Source organism: Grampus griseus (genome assembly GCF_964374135.1).
Source record: "Grampus griseus genome assembly, chromosome: 5".
In the NCBI taxonomy this organism is placed as follows: domain Eukaryota; kingdom Metazoa; phylum Chordata; class Mammalia; order Artiodactyla; family Delphinidae; genus Grampus; species Grampus griseus.
In genome coordinates, this window is record NC_138998.1 from 73,155,963 (window position 1) to 73,177,424 (window position 21,462).

The 21,462-nt window shown below is 40.4% G+C and overlaps 1 protein-coding gene across 2 annotated transcripts in view; it reads left to right on the forward strand.

The window, feature by feature from the left end:
- Positions 1 to 9,111: 9,111 nt before the first annotated feature.
- Positions 9,112 to 21,462, forward strand: part of SNX4 (sorting nexin 4) — a gene marked incomplete at its 3' end in the record, with an annotated part of 62,707 nt that continues 50,356 nt past the window's right edge. For both annotated transcript variants that reach the window (XM_082655237.1, XM_082655236.1), the window contains exon 1: positions 9,112 to 9,260. In XM_082655237.1, coding sequence (XP_082511363.1) covers positions 9,120 to 9,260 — 141 coding nt within the window. In that variant the 5' untranslated portion in view covers positions 9,112 to 9,119. The remainder of the gene's footprint in view (positions 9,261 to 21,462) is intronic.

Below are 21,462 nucleotides of genomic sequence, written 5' to 3' on the forward strand. Positions count from 1 at the left end.
AGAGATTGACCGGGTTTTTCAGCCCTTCCCTATCCCATTCCCAAAATATTGGCAGTCAGGCTTATACCCTTAGGCGAGAGATTAAAAGATCCCTTTTAGGAGAACAACTCCAGAAAAAAAAAAAGTCCTACAATATATTTGAAGGGTCCACCAGCAAAAAGCTCAGCTGACAACCCTGTTAAGTACTTTACAGTAAAGCCAAGTCAGCAGTTCCTCCAACATAACCCTCCACCCTCTCACCAATACATTACACATATCTATCGTCCACCACACTGTATATATAGACAACATATCATGGCTCGTTTTAATAGCTAAGGATCAGCAGACATTTGAGGAAAGCTTCCAACATAAATAAAAGAGAGATCAAAACAAACAGGAGAAAAGAAATTAGAGGAAGCAGATAATTCAGGAAGTCAGGGGAAGTAACTTCAGAAAAAATTAAATCTTCAGGCAGATGAGATGATATTGTTTCCACGAAACATGAACAAAATGCTATTTTTAAAATGGACTGTTCAGAGAACAAGCACAGGTCTTGGAAATTTAAAATATGATAGTTCAAATTAAATACTCAATACATGGTCTAGAAGTTAAGTGAGAAAAAGCTCTCAGCAAACAGAACAAAAGAATGAACAATGGACAATAGGAGAGAAATGATACGGAAATGAGAGAAGCAATCCAGGAAGTCTTGACATGTAACTAGTGGGGATTCCAGGCAAAGAAAACCAATGGAAGGAATGATACTATTTTGATATATGTATATGTGTGTATGATGTGTATGTATATATTTATGAAAATTTCCCAGAGTAAATGATGTGAATCCATTTGAAATGCCATGAATACCCTGCACAATAGAGAAAAAATAAAAGCCCAAGCCAAAGCACATCATGGTGAAATTTCATAACACTAAAGATAAAGAGAAGATTCTAAAAAGAGAATGGCATCAGCCTTCTCAATAATATCCCTGAAAGCTAAAAGACAAAAGAGCAATTTTGCCTAGCATTTTGTCCCCAGCCAAAAGACAAATCTGACATGCAAGATTTCAAAAAACGTTTATGCCAGCATTTCCTTTTCTGGAAGTTATTAAAGTACATGCTCCAGCAAAACCTAAGAAGAGGGAGAAAAAAAGCAACAACAACAGGAATTGGAGAAGATAAGAGATCATGAAAAACAGAAGATCCAACAGAAGAAGTCAAAGAGGGGCATCAAAATCTATCTCACTACAAGGATGTCATTGGTCTCAGTTCTAATGAAGTCCATATAAGATGAGAATGTTTTGTACATTGCAATACTTAATATATTTGATTACTTTATATATTAATATATATGTCAGTTATCCGAATTTTAATATTCTGGGGTTATTCAGCTGTTCTTCATATGTTGGTGTTTCATCTCATGATCAGTTTTCTGAGAATGCACCACATATCAACGTTATGTGGACTACTTCCAAAAAGCCAGAATATTGCGAGTGGAATCTTGTTTTAGACCCATGGATCTTTCATCTTTTTAACAGTTTTGTTAATGTATAATGGACTTAAAGTATACAATTTGACAAGTTTTGACATACGTCTCCATCCATGAAACATCATCACAATCATGATAATGAAAATATTTATCATTCCCAAAAGTTTACTCTTACACCTTTGTAATCTCTCCTTCCCACCTCTCCCCTCTCTCCACCTCTTTCCCATTTCCAGGGACTACTTGTATTGGTATCCTCTCATAAGGACACTTGACACTGGATTTAAGGCCCACCAGGATAATCCAAGACAATGATCTCATCTCAATATCCTTAATTACATTTGCAAAGACGCTTTTTCTAAGTAAAGTAACATTCACAGGTTCCAGAAATCAGGACGTCACCAATCACCAGTGGTGATTTTTGGAGATCACCATTCAACCCACTACCTCACTAATCTGCTTTATGTCACATAAATTAATTCGAGTTTTCTAGAATTTTATATAAACAATCAAACAATATGGTCTTTTGGGAGGGCGTCTGGCTTATTCCATTCAATATAATTATTCTGCGATTTATCCATGTTGATTCGTGTATCAATAGTTTATTCTTTTTTATTGCTGAATAGGAATTCATTGTTTGGAATATACCACAATTTGTTCATTCATTCACTGGCTGATAGATACCTGTGGCTGTGTCCCCAGCACCTCATCCCTCCTCAAGTGGAAAAGAAAAAACTCCCCCCTCCTCCACCCCTCCAGGCAAGGAAATGGCTATTCCCATGAGAGAGTTCACCTGGCCTTCAGAAAAAGCTGAACCAGGCACTCTCTGCCCCTCAATCAGAGTTTGGGACCAGAGCTGTGTCCCAACCACCTTCTGCTACTAACTGGTTGTTAGCAGTGACTGTGGGCAAGTTGAACTGCCTCTCTGGGCTTCTCTGTCCTCATCAGAAAAATGACGGGGTTGGATTAGAGGATCTCTGAGATAATATCTTACCTATGATCTCCAGTTTGGGTTATTTACACAGAAAAAAAAGAAAAAAAAAAAAACCCTCCTCTGCCATTCCCCTCAGGGCTGAAGTTGGTGGTTTCTGGGATTAATCAGTTGACTCAGATCTCTGCAGTGTCAGCGCTTTTCCTTCCTAACAAAGGGGAGAGGTGAGGATGGTAGGGCGGCTCAGAGACACTCCTGGTAGAAGCAGAGATCTGACTGATTAGGGCCCAGCTGCAGACAGGGACACAGTGACTCCTGCTGCTTGCCTCTCAATCTCAAGGAAATGATTCTCAGGGTCCAAGCTGGGGTCCTCACAGGACCAAGCCCGTGGGGAAGGGGCTAGGGAGGAGGGCCCACCTTGGGATTGGGGAAGGGATGCAAGAGGAGACAGCACTGGCCAGCATTCCACCGTAACCATTCTACCATTCTTACCTCCCCCCTTCCTTGCAGTTTCGGGGAGAATTCCTGTGTGAGGAGTTGCCTGCAGAAGCTGGATGGGCTTTCTTTGGGCCTGCTTGGTACAGTGAGAGCTAGGGTAGGCAGGCCTGGCTGGCTTTCATAAGTAAAAGTGTGGTTGGCTATTATTTGTTTGCTTGTTTTGCCTTGTATGCTACGCCCCTCCCACTCATTCACTAGTTCAGCAGACCTATATGCTGAGTGCAGGGGACACAGAGACGTGAGGCATGTCCCACCCCATTCTTACTGCTGAGTTCATTAGCCCAGAAGAGGAGACAGAGCTAGTAAACAAGATGAGACGTGCCAGAACAGAAAAAAGACAGCCTTCGATGAAGAGGGTTAATGAGTATGTGGGAAGGAGGTCATGGAAAAATCCCAAGTCGAGAAAACAACCAGTCTAAACACAGGGCAAAGTACATTCAGTATAAATTTACTTACTTACAATTATTTCTCGTATTTGGAAGGTCCTTTATTCTATAGATTCAATAAAAAGGGCAAAATAGTTTAGGGAGAAACAATTTAAAAGCTACCCAAAGGTCATCAGTCACAAAAGCTTACATCTCTTGCCTGTTTCTTGCTCACCTTTCTGAACGTGTGTTGGACAGGATGCTTCTCAGGCAGAGGGAAGATCCCAGATGCTGCTCCCTGTCTCCTGTGTCCTGCCCTCCCTTAATTCTGCTCCTGAGTGTCCGCATTCACAGCCATGCCCCTCCCCTTGCTTTGCTACCCTGGGAACCACTGCTCTCTGAGGGGTGGTTGGCCAGTTGGCTGAAGAAGAATAGGATCCCCCTTAGGAGGGCTGTGCCTCTGATAAGTGACAGCAAAGTGTTCCCGTGTGGCAGTCCACACAGCATGGGGCAAATGATACCAGAAGTTCCAAGTAGAAGATTCCACGCAAGACATAAATGTTTTAAACTGATTGATGGTAATTTAAATTTTCTCACAAATGCAGCCTTCCTCTCCCCCCTCCACTTATACTGTCTATAAGAGAAACTTTAAATAAAGACACAGATAGGTTGAAGATAACAAAATGGAAAAAGATCTACCATGCGAACAAAACAATAAGCACTATATAGCTGGTGTGGCCATATTGATATCAGACAAAATGGGCTTTAAGAAAAAGAGTATCAGCAGACAGACGGAGACGCTTCACAATGATAAAATACCAATTCCATTAGAAAGTCTTAACAGTCATGAATGTGTATGTACCTAATATACATCTTCAAAATACATGAAGCAGATGTCACCCACACCGACACTAAAATGAGAGACGGGGTGGGGTTGGGGCTGGTTGCTGGTCAAGGCGAAGAGTGTAGTTTCAGAGCAAGAACGTGACCTTCCCAGACCCTGGGGGGCCGGCCAGACACAGGAGGAGAATCCTGGGGAGGGAAGACAGAACCTGGGTGATGGAGAGCAGAGAATGGGTGTTACATGGAGTTTCTAGGCTAACACAGGAGCTCAGTAAATATTTGTTAAACTCATGACAAAATGGAAGCCTAAATCATGCTATTCAGATATAAGAGACTGAAGTTCCTCTGGCTGGATGAGGTGGGGAAAGTGTCCACCCAGAAGGCGACTCAGCCTTAGAGCCGCCCTGGCCGGTCACCCCTGCTCCTGAGATTTTTCCCATTGAGGCCCTCCCCCAGGGGGATGCTGGAGTGGGTATCCTTCTCCTGTCTGAATCAGAAGAACAGAGAGCACCTGTATTGGAAATCCCATGGAGTTGGCTTTGGGCTTTCCCAGACTTTAGCCAGTGAAGTGACTTTGCCTTCATAATCCAAGGAAATGTGCTTCTCTCTGGGTTTTCAGGTGAGGAATGAACCCTCGATTTCTGCCAGTTGCCTCCTTTTCCAGAAGAATCGCTCTTTTTCCTCTCCCCCATCCAGAGCAGCATGGCCCAAGAGCTTGGATACTGGATATCCTGTAAATCTGGGTTTGAATCTCAGGTCTTCCCCTTTTTTGCTGGCTATGTGACCTTGTCAAATATTACCCAAGCCTGCTTCTTCCTCTGTGAAATGGGGAAAATAATGCCTGCCTTGCAGGGGCATTTCATGAAAATGTATGTAAAGTGCCAAGCACATAAAAACTTCAAGATAGGGTGTCCAAAAGATGGACCCATTAAAAAGCTCGAGATACCATTTCTTCTCCCACCCCAGGCTCTTAACATAAACACTAGTTTTGTCTCTTTATTAAAAAGAATTTCTTGGGAATTCCATGGTGGTCCAGTGATTAGGACTTGGTGCTCTCACTGCCAGGGGCCCAGGTTCAGTCCCTGGTCGGAGGACTAAGATCCTGCAAGCTGGGCAGAGCAGCCGGCCAGGAAAAAAAAAAAAAAAAGTTAGCTTATAGGCAGCCCCAAGGGTAAGATGTATTATCTAGTGGATACAAATATCAATTTTTTTAATAATTAAAAAAAATATTTGCCTATGCCAGGTCTTAGCTGCGGCATGTGGGATCCTTGCTGCCGCGTTTGGGATCTCTTTTTTTTAGTTGCAGCATGCAGGATCTAGTTCCCTGACCAGGGATCGAACCTGGTCCCCCTGCATTGGGAGCGAGGAGTCCCAACCACTGGACCACCAGGGAAGTCCCACAAATATCAATTTTTAAGAAATATATTATTTTGTAATAGAGCAGAGATAATTCCTCAGGTACTATCAGAGCTTAAATGAAATTTTCTGTAAATCTTCCAATGCCTATTTAGCCTAAGGAAATAACTGGTTGGGTACTCAAAGGTGTTATATAAAAGGATGGTCACTGCAGTGTTGTTTGTAAAAGTCAAGCTTAGAATCAAATTATAACTATTGAGGATTATAAGATTAAATAAGTTATAGTAATTTTTTACAATACAAAATTTTTTACAATTTGTTACAAAAGTGTAGCCTTTAAGAAGATTCTGTAGAAATATATTTAATTGCATGGAAAGGTGTTCTTACTGTACTAAGTGGATAAAATAAATTATAAATTAGCATTGTAGTGTGGTTCCATTTTTATTCTATGTGTGCATGATATTTGAATGGATATATGTTAAATGTGAAGTGTTTATCTCTGGGTGTGGGAGCATGGACAGCTTTTATTTTTATGCATAACTATCTTCTAATTTTCCCACAATGAACATGTATTATATGTATATGAGATAAGGGAAAATGAACATGCAATCCTTTTTATCCTTATTTTAGACACTTCAACACCCTTTTGAGTTTTCAAATTTGGTTTCTTCAAGGCCATCTCTTAAGAAGATACAGGAACAAAGTTATATCTAGGTGAACGACTTAAAATGGATATCAAAGGCAGTCTTTTTAAAAAAATATCTTGTTAGATATTGTTTTTTTTGTTTTTTTTTTTTGCGGTACGCAGGCCTCTCACCGTTGTGGCCTCTCCCGTTGCGGAGCACAGGCTCCAGACGCGCAGGCTCAGCGGCCATGGCTCACGGGCCCAGCCGCTCCGCGGCATGTGGGATCCTCCCGGACCGGGGCACGAACCCATGTTCCCTGCATCAGCCTGCGGACTCTCAACCACTGCGCCACCAGGGAAGCCCTGTATTTTTTTTTTTTAACTTATTTATTTATTTATTTTTGGCTGTGTTGGGTCTTTGTTGCTGCACGTGGGCTTTCTCTAGTTGTGCCGAGCAGGGGCTATTCGTTGTGGTGCATGGGCTTCTCACTAAAGTGGCTTCTCTTGTTGCAGAGCACGGGCTCTAGGCACGCAGCCTTCAGTAGTTGTGGCTCGTGGGCTCTGCAGCGCAGGCTCAGTAGTTGTGGCGCATGGGCTTAGTTGCTCCGCGGCATGTGGGATCCTCCCGGACCAGGGCTTGAACCTGTGTCCCCTGCATTGGCAGGTGGATTCTTAACCACTGCGCCACCAGGGAAGCCCCTCAAAGGCAGTCTTGAATTTTTTTTTCACACAAAAAAAGAGGTGTGAATGAAGGGGAAACAGATGTCCCTACTCTTTCAGTATTTTGTTTGTTTGGTTTTTTTTAGAAACCACAGATAGCACTGTGGCCTCCCCTCAGGTGATTGCTTTGTAAAGCCCCGAGTCCTTTTCCTTGTTCCAGTTGTTTAAAACAAGACAACAGGCCCCAAATGGAGTCACTTATGCTAACCACACATCACCAAACCGGGACTTAATATTTAACTTAATTATAGTTTCAGCTCTCCCCGAAATGGAATCTTAAACCAGTCAACCAGGAACTACTTGGTCAGCACTAGTGAGGTAATCTGTTCGTTAGAGCCCTGCCGTCCCCTAAAGGAAAGTGTCCTTGCCACAGCCAATCCACTTTTTGCTAGTATAACTTCCTGGCCCCCATTCCCTCCTATAAATGTTTTTCATTTTGTACAGCTCATTGGAATGCCTTTCTATCTGCTACATGGGATGCTGCCTGCTCCATGAATTGTTGAATAAAGCCAACAAGATCTTCAAAGTTTACTCAGTTGAATACTGTTTTCTAACACTACTCACTGCAGGGTGAGATGCTCACGTCACCAGCACAGAGCACTTATCCCAATGGCTCTAGGACTTAGTTTCCTGGGTATCTCAAAACTGGGAAAAGGGCACAGGATAACAGATAACATATCTGTCCCTGGAAAGAAGATATCTATTTCTCCTATAGTAAATTAATAAAATAGTCTTCTGATTTAAAAATGGTTCCTGGGAATTCCCTGATGGTCTAGTGGTTAGGACTCTGTACTCTCACTGCCGAGGACCCGGGTTCAATCCCTGGTGGGGGAACTAAGAAAAAAAAAATTCCTGAGAATTTGCCTAGCACGGATATTCCCTGAAAAACTGATTAAATGCCTTTAAACATTTATTGAGTAAATGTCCTAGGTTTGGTAAGAAAAAAAATAATAAAATAGGATCCTTACCTTAAAGGAGTCTGAAGCCTAGTTGGGGCAGACCGACATATAAGTAAATAACTGTAAAAAAAAATATGAGAAAGGTCATAACCGATTTTTGAACAAAGTGATAATAGCACTTGGACATGATAACTTGAGGTTTTAGGGATGAATGGGAAAAATCGCTACCAAGCCAGAGGAAGTATCAGGAGGAGGAGAAAATTGTGTATCACAGCTTTGAACGGCCAAGTTATTTGGGCAGAAAGATCAGTTTCTCTCCTTGAAAAATTGATGACCAGACTTTGTGTACAGGGTACTTCAAGGTACCACAGTCTGGTACACCCAGTGAGCGCTTCCCATCAGGGTACCATAGTGAACCCTTGTCTAGGAAGCACGTTCGAAAATTCAACTGAGGTGTTTGTAGAAAATTATCAGATATCTCCAGGGCTTCAAGAAACACTTAAGATAGAACTCAAGTACGGCTTCAGCCAAGCGCTTAACTTTTCTCAAACACTTAAAAGTGTTACCTTTTGCTAATTGTGTTACTCAACCTGCTGATAATAATTTATGCGGCTCGGATCTTTCCGGGTGTGTGTGGGGGTAGGTGGGGCGAGGAATGGAACCAATAATGGCAGGCAAGATAGAGGCCAAGAGGGAGACGTCTGATTGTGACCTCCAATTTCTTTTTATTTATTTATTTATTTTTGGCTGCGTTGCGTCTTTCCTGCTGCCTGGGCTTTCTCTAGTTGCCACGATCAGGGGCTACTCTTCCTTGCGGAGTGCGGGCTTCTCATTGCAGTGGCTTCTCTTGTTGCCCAGCCCCGGCTCTAGGCAGGCGGGCTTCAGTAGTAGTGGCACAAGGTCTAAGTAGTTGTGGCTACAGGCTCTAGAACGCAGGCTCAGTAGTTGTGGCTCACGGACTTAGTTGCTCGGACCAGGGCTCAAACCCGTGTCCCCTGCGCTGGCAGGCGGATTCTTAACCACTGCGCCACCAGGGAAGCCCCAACCTCCTATTTCTTTTGAGTTTCAATTTTTCTTTATGTGATCACCGACCTGAATAGTTCCAGTACCTACTCTGATCTTAACCTTCCTCTTGCCTTTCTCTCTTTCTCTCTCTCAACCAGTTCTCCCGGATTCCTGGGTCTCCTGGCTTAGCAGCTGACCACTTCCCTTGTAGGTCCGCCCTTCTTTCCTAGCCCCATCCCCAATTTCAGCCCTCGCCCAGGAGCCCTCTCTGCCTCAGCAGCAGCCGCGAGCGAGGCCAGGCCAGGTGGGGAGGCAGCAGGCCCAGGGGGCGGGGCCTGGCAGCGGCCGCGGGTGGAGGGGCGGGCTCAGCTGGGCGAGGCGGCGCAGGCGCACTGTGTCCGCCGTACCGAACCGCAGCTATGGAGCAGGCGCTTCCCGACCCCGAGCGGCGTTTGCAGCCTGCGACCCTAGAGCCGCTGGGCCACCCTGACGCTGGGCTGGAGTCTGCGGTCGGTGAGGAAGCGGAGGGGGCCCGGGACGAGGGCCCCGGGGACGGCACGGTGAGGAGAAGAGGCGGCAGAGGTCGCCCGGCCTGGGTCGGGGCCTAGCGGGCAAGGCTGGGCTGGTCTAGCCTGGCCGGGGCTGGTGGGCTCGGCCGAGAGGCCCCGCGGTGACTGGGAAGCGGGGTGGAAGGACCGGGCCACAGGTGCAGAGCCGGGGGCAGGCTCAGTGGGAAATGAGGGTTCTGAGTAGGGGGCGAGCGCCGGGCGCTGCAGGACTACGGGAAGGGTGGAGGGGGCTCGGCGAAGGGAGCGGAGGGCTTTCTGTGGGTGCGGCTCGGCGGGCGTGGAGATGGGGCCCGGGAAGCGCCAGGCTGGCGTAGGTGCGGTTTTCAGGGTCGGGGAGCCTGGGAGTTTGGACCTGAAGAGGAACGCTGATGTTTCTGGCATCTTGTAAGGGGGTGTGCGGAGTAGAAGGCTTAACGGAGGCACCGTGGGCAGTGGCAGCGGTGTTTGAGAAGGAAGAGAATGGGGGACTTGCAGAACAAGTCTGGGGCAGTAAGGGTGGTTGGCTTGGTGTCACCATCAGGAGATGGAGTAAAGTGTTAGAGTCATGAAAAAGTACAAGTGAAAAAGATTTTAAAAAAACCTTCTCGTTTGACTGTAATTTCTTTATTTGGGGTCGGTGCTGTATCTCCCAGTGGAGACGTGACGTGGATATCCCATGTATCTGCTTTGCGAAGCTCCTTTGGTAATTAGTGATTTTCATTTGCTTGAGGAAAGGAGAAAATGCATCATTTTATATTTGTAATTGCTTTCATTCCGAAGTATTTTCATGCATAATGCAGGATGGGTAGACCAGGTTGAACTGAAGCGATTCAGAAACTCAGTGGAATACTTCTCATCAGACCACCCTAATCAGAGAGTGCATTGCTCGTCCATTTTGCTTCTTTTTTTTCTGAAACAGGTGTTAGTGCTAATGCAAAACTGCCCATCCTTATGATCAATGGATAAAGAAAAGTTAAAGTTGTTTGCTGACTGAAGCTAGAAAGACTTAACTGGCTAGGAACTTCAACATTGGAGTTGAACGTTTTGCCTACTTGGGGGAAATGTCGAGATATATAGGATAGCATGAAGACTTTTATGGGTGAATTTTAACTTTTTCATTTAATTTCTTCCCAAATTCTAGAATTATTTGTGGAGAAGTCAGTATCTCATACGAAATGTGAGAAAAGTGTGTGTATTCTGTAGTGCATAAACTTGGCTCTTAAATGATTTGCTTTTTTAATGAAGGTTCCCATCTGTGACTTAGTTTTTCTGTTCTCTTAAAAAGAAAGGAAGGGAGGGAGGGAGGGAGGAAGGAAGGAAGGAACTTTTATCGTGAAGTATACCGTTAATGCAGAGAACGGTCTCACAAAATAATTATCAGTTCCTTTGAAGCCTCCATATATTCTCCTGGGTTACATCCACTCCCTCCACCACAGAAGTAATCTATATTCTGAATTTTGTATTATCAATTCTCTAGATTTTTAAAAACAATCTTATGGTAAGTGTCCCTAAACAATATGTTGTTTAGTTTTACTTGATTTTGAAATTTACATAAGTGGACTAGTTTTACTATGACTTCCTTTCTTTGCTCTATAATGTTTTGGGGATTCATTGAAAATGTAGTTTAGTTCATTTATACTCATGGCTCTATAGTATGCCATTTTATAGATATTATACAGTTGATTTCTCTTTTCTTCTGTTTACAGACACTGGTGTTGTTACAAGATTCTTGCTATTTCTAAAAGTTATTACTACCATGAACTTCTTCCTGCATATTCTTGGCGCAAATGTCTCATGTAAACTTAACAGTGGAATTGCTGGATTATAGGGTGGTAGCATAGGATATAGGGTAGTAGGTAGTGCCAAATTGTTTTTTAGAGTGAGTATACCAATTTGTATTCCCATTGGTAGTGCCTCATGCTCTCTGTCCTTATCAACACTTAATATTTTCAGACTTTAAATTATTTGCCAGTCTTGTGGATATGTGTTAAAGCAATTTTAGATTGTTTCAAAAGGTAAGAGTCATATCTTTTGTTAGCTACATCATGAGTTTAGTTTTGATTATGACGATGAACATTTTGGTAATTTTTTTGTGAAAGCCTTTGGATACTTAATAACTAATATGAAGTTGCAACTATAATATAAAATCCATTTATGTTTATTTAAAAGTGATTATAAATATCTCATTAAAAAAACTCCTCTGTGTTCAGTTTAAGATATTTGAAAACCCAAATATGCCATCGTACAGTAAAAGTTGTAGTTACACAGTATTACCTGACTCTTCAGTAAATATGTGTTGCAGGAGACCATTCGTTATTGCCCAAACTTAAGAGTTTTCCTCAAACAACTCTGTAATTTATAGAGATAGAAGCCATTTGGACAAATATTTCAGAATCACCAGGAGTTTAAAAACACACATTCACATGTGTGTATGTTGTGCACTGTGTACGTTGTCCCCTCCTCCTAAAAGATTCCCCAGTCTCCTCCTTAGAAGGTCTGCTGGTCCCTCTTCGTATCCCCTCTTCCACTCCAGTCCATCCCCAGTTGAGAAGTATTGCAGTAACCACAGCCAGGCTGCTACTGTTACTGGTAGATAGGAATGTGGTCTGGGCAGACATGTAAGTTACATTTGTTGTTTGTGCTAGGCACAGTAAGGCTCTACTTTTCATTTAATTTTCAGAATTACCCCCAAAAGACATATAAAGATGAGGAAGCAGAGACTCAGAGAGAAGTGATTTGGCCAAAGTCACAAGCTAGTCACTGGCATGGCTGGGATTTGAGACCAGGTCTGCCTGGCGTTGATATCAGTGCTTTGTTCATTATGGCATGCAGCTTCATTCCAAAAAAAAAAAAAAAAAGTTAAAAATAGTCTTGTAAATTGTAAAACACTGTACTTAAAATTTTTTCCTTTAGTTAAGGTTAAGTTGTTATGTTAAGAAAAAGAGGCCTGAACGAAGTGTTGATTTATCAATCAGTTTTTCACCACAAAGATACCTATGCAGGTAGTGGGCAGAGATGGCAAAAAGCCTCATCAGCCTTACTTTTGACTGCACATTTTGGTTGGAGAGGAAATTGTACCAGTTGCCCTACACCTAGGGGTAGTGGAAACAAGCCCTGTCTAAGGGTTGCAAATCTTTTCTGGTTTTAAATGTCACTAATTAAGATTCTTTAAATTCTGTTGTAAACTCTTTTTCTGTATTCTCTTATTTTTCTTTCTGTGAGCCTTCATCCTCTTTCTTTACATTGTCTAATTAGAAGTCTCCTTTCTTTTCATACTTTTTCCTTATAAGGAAGAGTCTATTTTTTTTTAAGTATTGTCAGTTTTATTTAAAGTAGTTTAGAATATGAAAAATGAGAGATGAATTCAGTCTCCAAGAGAGTAGTAATTAGTCCTGGCAGAAGAGAGAGGAAATAGCAAGGGAATGGACGTAAAAATACTTTTTTAGGCTGGAAGATTCCATTGAGTTGGCAGTTAACAGTATTTGCTCAGAGAAGAACCACTGCCTGAGGGATGCATAATGATTTTTGTAGGGAGAGGGGTCTAGGCCTAGCAGTGCTGGTCGCGGCTAAGACTGCTTGAGCAACCGATGCTTGAAAATGTCTATACACAATTAGCATCCTCACAGATTGGCAGCACAGAGCTGAGTGGAGGAGGCCAGAACTGTGGGGAAGGTTTGAGGCATTTGTGGGTGAAGATAAGCGTTTGTGGGTGAAGATAACATGAAAAAGGAAAAGAAAATGTATAGGCATAGTTACAGAATTTATCAGTTTAGTAGCAGATAATTAAGTCACTCTCAAGAATGTTTTCCTCATTTTCTACCTCAGCGCTCTCAGATTTTTTTTTGAAGGCAACTCACAGTACAAAATACATTTTTAGTCATAGTCAGTATACATATACTTATATACATAAGCGTTTCAGGAAACAATACTTAACCATTACTTCATGTAGTGCCCTCTTATATTTCTCTCTTTTTCTTTTTTTAATTAATTAATTATTATTATTATTATTTTTGGCTGCATTGGGTCTTCGTTGCTGTGTGTGGGCTTTCTTAAGTTGTGGCAAGTGGGGGCTACTCTTCGTTGCAGTGCAGTGGCTTCTCTTGTTGCAGAGCATGGGCTCTAGGCACGCGGGCTTCAGTAGTTGTGGCGCATGGGCTCAGTAGTTGTGGCTTGCGTGCTCTAGAACGCAGGCTCAGTATTTGTGGCACATGGGCTTAGTTGCTCCGCGGCATATGGGATCTTCCCGGACCAGGGCTCGAACCCGTGTCTCTTGCATTGGCAGGCGGATTCTCAACCACTGCGCCACCAGGGAAGTCCCTTCAGTTTGGGTTTGCCTGATGTTTTCTCATGATTAAATTCAGGTTATGCTTCTTTGGCAGAAATTGCCACTAAAGTGATGCTGTGTTCTTCTAATTGCTTCTTACCAGTTTGCACACGATTAGATTTGGTCACTTTTTCTGCCAGTCTTCTCCAATATAAACTTACTCTTTTTCCCTTTGTAATTAATTTTTTGTGGACATAATTTATTTTCTTCCAGTTTTATTGAGATATAATTGGCATACAGCACTATATATGTTAAGGCATATAGCATAATGATTTGACTTGCAGTATTCATGAAATGAACATCGATCAGCTCATATAGATAGAAAATTTAATAAATAGAAAAGAATTTTTTTTTTTCTTGTGATGAGAACTCATAGGATTTACTCTCTTAACGACTCTCGTAGGGGCTTCTCTGGTGGTGCAGTGGTTAAGGATCTGCCTGCCAATGCAAGGGACCCGGGTTTGAGCCCTGGTCTGGGAAGATCCCACATGCCGCGTAGTAACTAAGCCCGTGAGCCACAACTACTGAGCCCACCCGCCGCAACTACTGAAGCCCATGCACTCTAGGGACCCGCATGCCGCAACTACTGAGCCTGCGTGCTGCAATTACGGAAGCCCGTGTGCTTAGAGACTGTGCTCCGCAACAAGAGAAGCCGCTGCTTGCAGCAACTAGAGAAAGCCCACGTGCAGCAAGGAAGACCCAACGCAACCAAAAAAAGAAAACAACCCTCATAAATAACATACAGCAGTGTTAATTATACTTATCATGTTGTATATTCCATCTGTAGTACTTATTTATCTTATAACTGGAAGTTTGTACCTTTTGACTGCTTTCATCCAGTTCTTTTTCCCCCCATACCTCACCTCTGGTACCACAAATCTGATCTCTTTTTGTGGAGACATACTTTGAAACTATGAAAATATCTTGTTCCTCATCAAAATTTCTGTTTATTTGTGTGTTTCATTATGGACTCATGGATTTTATTTTATTTATTAAACTTTATTAAGGTATAGTTTATATACCGTAAAATTCAGTCATTATAAGTATATAAATTCAGTAATTTTTAGTAAATTTGCAGAGTTGCACAACCATCACTGCAACCTAGTTTTAGAACATTTCTGTCATTCCCCCAAATTCCTTCATTCCCCTTTGTAGTTAATCCCCCTTCCCACCCTTAGCCCTAGGCAACCACTGTCTGCTTTCTTTATCAATTTGTCTTTTGGGTATTTCATATAAATGGAATCATACACTCTGTTGTCTTTTGAGTCTGCCTTCTTATAATGTTTTTGAGGTTCATCAATATTATAGCATGTATTAGTCATTTCTTTTTGTTACTGAATAATAGTCGATTGTATAGATACATCACATTTTGTGTATTCACCATTTGATGGAAGTGGGGTTATTTTCAGTTTTTAACTATTATGAATATTACTGCTATGATGAATATTTATTCCTGTGCAAGTCTTTGTGGGGATGTATGTTTACAGTTCTCTTGAGTTAGACTTGTAGGAGCGTAATTGCTGGGTTATATGGTAAGTTTATGTTTACTTTTTAAGAAACTGCCACTGTTTTCCAAAGCAGCTGTACCATTTAACATTACCACCAGCAATTATGAGGCTCACATTTCTCCACATCCTTGCCAGCACTTGGCATTGTCTATCTTTCTGATTATGGCCATTCTAGTGGGTGTGAAGTGGCTTTAATTTGCATTTTTCTAATGACTCCTGGTGTTGAGCATCTTCTCATGTGCTTATTGCCATTTGTATGTCTTCTCTGGTGAAATTCTATTCAGATCTTTTGCTTATTTTAAAATTGGGTGGTTTTCCTTTTTACTGAGTTGTATATACGTGTTGTTCAGGTATTCTGGATACAAGTTTTTTCTTTTTTTAATCAGTTAATGAGATTCTTTTCCCCCCAGGCTGTGGCTTTTTTCTTTTTCTTAATGGTGTCTTTACAAGAGCAAAAATTTTTAATTTTGACAAAGTCCAGTATATCAATTTTTTTTCTTTTATAGGTTGTTGTTTTGGTATTGTATCTGAGAACTCCTTGCTTATCCCAAGATCACGATGATTTTCTCCTTTGTTTTCTTCTAGAAATTTCAGTTTTAGCTTTTTTTTGGCCATGCCGAGCAGCTTGCAGGATCTTAGTTCCCCGACCAGGGATTGAACCTGGGCCCTCGACAGCGAAAGTGCAGAGTCCTAACCACTGGACCACCAGGGAATTGCCCAGTTTTAGCTTTTATATCTGAGTATGTAAGCCATTTTGAGTTAATTTCTGTGTACTGTGTGAGTAAAGGGTCTACTTTTTTTTTTTTTTTTTTGCCTGTGGCTATTCAGTTGTCCCTGCACTGTATGTTGAAAAGGGTCTCCATTTGCTGTTGACTTGCCTTGGTGTGTTTATTAAAATCAGTTGATCTTAAATGTAAGGGTTTATTTCTGGATTCTCACTTCTGTTGCATTGACCCATTGATCTCTATGTCTGTCCTGCCAATACCTCACTGTCTTGATTAGTTTAGCTTTTTAATAAATTTTGAATAGTGTAGGTCCTGCAACTTGTTATTTTTCAAAATTGTTTTGGCTATTCTAGGTCCTTTGTATTTCCTTATAAGTTTTAGGAACAGAGTATCAGGTTCTACAAAAAAAACCCCTGCTGGGGTAAAGTATTTTTAAAGGAACAATATGTTAGTATGTTTTATAATATTTCAAGCATGTCCTGTATGCGTGATGCTTCTTTGTCATTTGGACTTTATTATTGTGAAATCTAGGACAAATCTGATCTTTATTCTTTTATAGTGGTCTTGTTTTTTATTTTTCTTCCTTAATCTTCTTAGGATTTTTTTTTAACATCTTTATTGGAGTATAATTGCTTTACAATGTTGTGTTAGTTTCTGCTGTATAACAGAGTAAATCAGCTATACGTATATATATATATCCCCATATCCCCTCCCTCTTGCATCTCCCTCCCACCCTCCCTATCCTTCCCTCTAGGTGGTCACAAAGCACCAAGCTGATCTCCCTGTGCTATGCAGCTGCTTCCCACTAGCTAGCTATTTTACATTTGGTAGTGTATATATGTCCATGCCACTCTCTCATTTCGTCCCAGCTTACCCTTCCCCCTCCCCATGTCCTCAAGTCCATTCTCTATGTCTGCGTCTTTATTCCTGTCCTGCCCCTAGGTTCTTCAGAACAATTTTTTTTTTTTTAGATTCCATATATATGTGTTAGCATATGAAATTTGTTTTTCTCTTTCTGACTTCACTCTGTATGACAGACTCTAGGTTCATCTACCTCACTACAAATAACTCAGTTTTGTTTCTTTTTATGGCCGAGTAATATTCCATTGTATATATGTGCCACATCTTCTTTATCCATTCATCTGTCGATGGACACTTAGGTTGCTTCCATGTCCTGGCTATTGTAAATAAAGCTGCAGTGAACATTCTGGTACATGACTCTTATTTAATTATGGTTTTCTCAGGGTATATGCCCAGTACTAGGATTGCTGGGTCGTGTGGTAGTTCTATTTTTAGTTTTTTTTTTTTGTTTTTTGCGGTACGTGGGCCTCTCACTGCTGTGGTGGCCTCTCCCGTTGTGGAGCACAGGCTCCAGACGCGCAGGCTCAGTGGCCATGGCTCACGGGCCCAGCCGCTCCGCGACATGTGGGATCTTCCCGGACCGGGGCACAAACCCATGTCCCCTGCATCGGCAGGCGGACTCTCAACCACTGCGCCACCAGGGAAGCCCATATTTTTAGTTTTTTAAAGAAGCTTCATACTGTTCTCCATAGTGGCTGTATCAATTTACATTCCCACCAACAGTGCTAGAGGGTTCCCTTTTCTCCACACCCTCTCCAGCATTTATTTTTGTAGATTTTTTGATGATAGCCATTCTGACCGGTGTGAGGTGATACCTCATTGTAGTTTTGATTTTGCATTTCTCCAATGGTTAGTGATGTTGAGCATCCTTTCATGTGTTTGTTGGCAATCTGTATATCTTCTTTGGAGAAATATCTGTTTAGGTCTTCTGCCCATTTTTGGATTGGGTTGTTTTTTTTTTTGATATTGAGCTGCATGAGCTGCTTGTAAATTTTGGAGATTAATCCTTTGTCAGTTGCTTTGTTTGCAAATATTTTCTCCCATTCTGCGGGTTGTCTTTTTGTCTTGTTTATGGTTTCCTTTGCTGTGCAAAAGCTTTTAAGTTTCATTAGGTCCCATTTGTTTATTTTTGTTTTTATTTCTATTTCTCTAGGAGGTGGGTCAAAAAGTATCTTGCTGTGATTTATGTCAGAGTGTTCTGCCTATGTTTTCCTCTAAGAGTTTTATAGTGTCTGGCCTTATATTTAGGTCTTTAATCCATTTGAAGTTTATTTTTGTGTATGGTGTTAGGGAGTGTTCTAATTTCATTCTTTTACATGTAGCTGTCCAGTTTTCCCAGCACCACTTACTGAAGAGGCTGTCTTTTCTCCATTGTATATTCTTGCCTCCTTTATGAAAAATAAAGTGACCATATGTGCGTGGGTTTATCTCTGGGCTTTCTATCTTGTTCCATTGATCTACATTTCTGTTTTTCTGCCAGTACCATACTGTCTCGATTACTGTAGTTTTGTAGTATAGTCTGAAGTCTGGGAGCCTGATTCCTCCAGCTCTGTTTTTCTTTCTCAAGATTGCTTTGGCTATTTGGGGTCTTTTGTGTTTCCATACAAATTGTGAAATTTTTTGATTTTAGTTCTGTGAAAAATGCCATTGGTAGTTTGATAGGGGTTGCATTGAATCTGTAGATTGCTTTGGGTAGTATAGTCATTTTCACAATATTGATTCTTCCAATCCAAGAACATGGTATATCTCTCCATCTGTTTGTATCATCTTTAATTTCTTTCATCAGTGTCTTATCATTTTCTGCATACAGGTCTTTTGTCTCCTTAGGTAGTTTTATTCCTAGGTATTTTATTCTTTTTGTTGCAGTGATAAATGGGAGTGTTTCCTTAATTTCTCTTTCAGATTTTTCATCATTAGTGTATAGGAATGCAAGAGATTTCTGTGCATTAATTTTGTATCCTGCTACTTTACCAGATTCATTGATTAGCTCTAGTAGTTTTCTGGTAGCATCTTTAGGATTCTCTGTGTATGGTATCCTGTCATCTGCAAACAGTGACAGTTTTACTTCTTCTTTTCCGATTTGGATTCCTTTTATTTCTTTTTCTTCTCTGATTGCTGTGGCTAAAACTTCCAAAACTATGTTGAATAATAGTGGTGAGAGTGGGCAACCTTGTCTTTTTCCTGATCTTAGAGGAAATGCTTTCAGTTTTTCACCATTGAGAACGATGTTTGCTGTGGGTTTGTCATATATGGCCTTTATTATGTTGAAGGAGGTTCCCTCTCTGCCTACTTTCTGGAGGGTTTTTATCATAAGTGGATATTGAATTTTGTTGACAGCTTTTTCTGCATCTATTGGAATGATCTAGGATTTTTTTCTGTATGCTGAAGATATTTAATTTTCTAAATCATTATATGTGGACCACATGCCTTTCAGTTTGGAGCTGTAGAAAAAATTTTTTCAATCCAGAAAGGATTTTTGTTGGTTTCCTTTTTAGTTATACAGATTATTATCTCTGTTCTGTTTCTTCTGATTTCTTCTTCAAGAACTTCTATTATTTAAGCATTCGTTCTTAGTTTTCCTTTTTTTAAAATCATCTTTCATCATTTTCACTTTTTGTGGGTCTTTTCTTCATTACCATTTTGGGAGAGCTTACCATCTTACTGTTTTGATTTTTTTGCAGTGTCAGTTTTACAGCCTAGAATTCTATTTTATTTTTTGCTATTTATTTTTCTTTCTTTGCATTCTTATTCTTCTGAGTTAGCTCCATGCTCATCTCCATCTGCCTGTTTTTTGGACTGTTTTAATTTTATCTTTTCCCCATAATTTGTAGTATAACAGTGAATGTGATAGATTTTCTTTCTTGTGTGATTTAAAGAAGATTAACTAAATGAGTGCTATAGATACACCAACTCTTTTCATCTACAGTCCTGAAAGTTGTTATATTAAGGTTGTCATTTGTCTTCATTTTGTCTTTAATCCTAAAGGACGCCACAGATGAACATTAGCTACTAGATTGTGAGAATTCCTCAGGCAAGCAGTGAACCACTGAACTCAGGCACCTTTTCTCAGTTATCTTCCCATTCCTAAGGACTGTCATTGTATTGATAGATACTCAGTAAATATTCAGATATTGAATTAATAATTTCTTATTGTTCCTTTTATCACTGTTATCTGTTTTATGCTTGCTTGTACTGTTTCACTGTTTGCAACATTTTTAAAACCTAAAATAGATTATATTCATTTTTACTCACTGAATTGAAAATAAAGAATTTCATCAGCCTTTTAAATATGTCCATCTTCTATATTTATTTGGTCTTAAGTTAGGTAGAAAGTAGTGATTCACATATCAAGCATCTACATTTGGGATGTTATTCCTTTGAATGTAAGTGTAGGATGTGAGTGTAGCATCACTCTTTAGTGATGTTCTTTAATGAGAAGTCCGCTTTTAATACATCTAAAATGTCATGTCTCACTAGCACACATTATAAATCAACTATACTTCAATTAAAAAAAATAATATATTATGTCTCTCTTTAAAACACACTCCCGGTCCCGTCTTCCAGTTACCAAGTTTATCCATTTCTCAATATTTTGAATGTGTCCTTTTAACAATTATGGTATTAGTTGTGTTATTCTTGGCATTGTTTGTACTTTAGTGTGACAGGATAAGCAATTTTATATCATCTCCCAAACCGTGCTGGTATTTTTGTATGCCAGTCTTTAGTTTTTATGATAGTTGATTTTATTCTTTTATTTTTTCCTTCTGTGTAATTGGATGGCATAATGGGGTAAATTTATGACTCACATGCATTATATTTTTGGCTGGGAAATAATTTGCTTTATCAGTTATGTGCTTCCAGAATTCAGAGAATTTTTCACTGGAGTATGTGATGGTAAATCAGTGCTTGGCTGTGGGCCCAAATTTTTTATATGTATAATCTCAACCAGTGAGGGCTTCATAACCCTGACTTTGAGTGGTTTGTGCTTATGTAATTTTTTGAGCTTTCTTTTAATTGAATGATTTTCTCCTGTCTTATTTTCTCTTTTAGTACATAAACATAAAACTTATATTTTATAAAAGTGTCTTGTTTGACAGCAGAGTGGTTTTTGTTTTCGTTTTTGTTCTGTTTTGGGTTGGCTCTTCTCTGTCCTAATTTTAGCATTTTTACCTCCTCCATTTTTCTTTAACATTTTTGGCGGTACGTCCTAAGTGTGTCATCTTTATTCATCACTGATTTAATTTTGTGTACTGTCACATAGCTTATTTTCTCTTCATAGTACACAGGTTTAATTTTCTGTATAGAGTATCATCATGGGTTTTACTGCATGCATCTTTTTCTTTAAACTTTTGGTGTATCCATCTTTTTACTTATATCTCTTCTTCACAGACTAACTCCAGTTATAATATAGTACAGAGTTTTTAATGAAAACCAACTGAACTTTAAAAGTGAGCAAGGGAGAAAAAAAACCAAAGCATAGCAGTTATCGCATGGTCTCACTGTGTCTTTCTTGTTTAATTTGGAGTTACTTTGGATATATTCAAGACCCTTCTTCAGTGGCACACTTCCTACAGAAAGAGCCTGTGAACCACCTGTGATGTCTTTGTCATTTTCTTCGGTGCTTTGATACAGACCTTGGGATGATCTAGCAGAAAAGAAAGAAGTCTCCTGTTCTTAAAACCTGCTGTCTCAGATAAACAAGGTCCTACTGTATATAGCACAGGGAACTGTATTCATTATTCTCTAATAAACCATAGTGGAAAAGAGTATGAAAAAGAATATATATATAACAACTG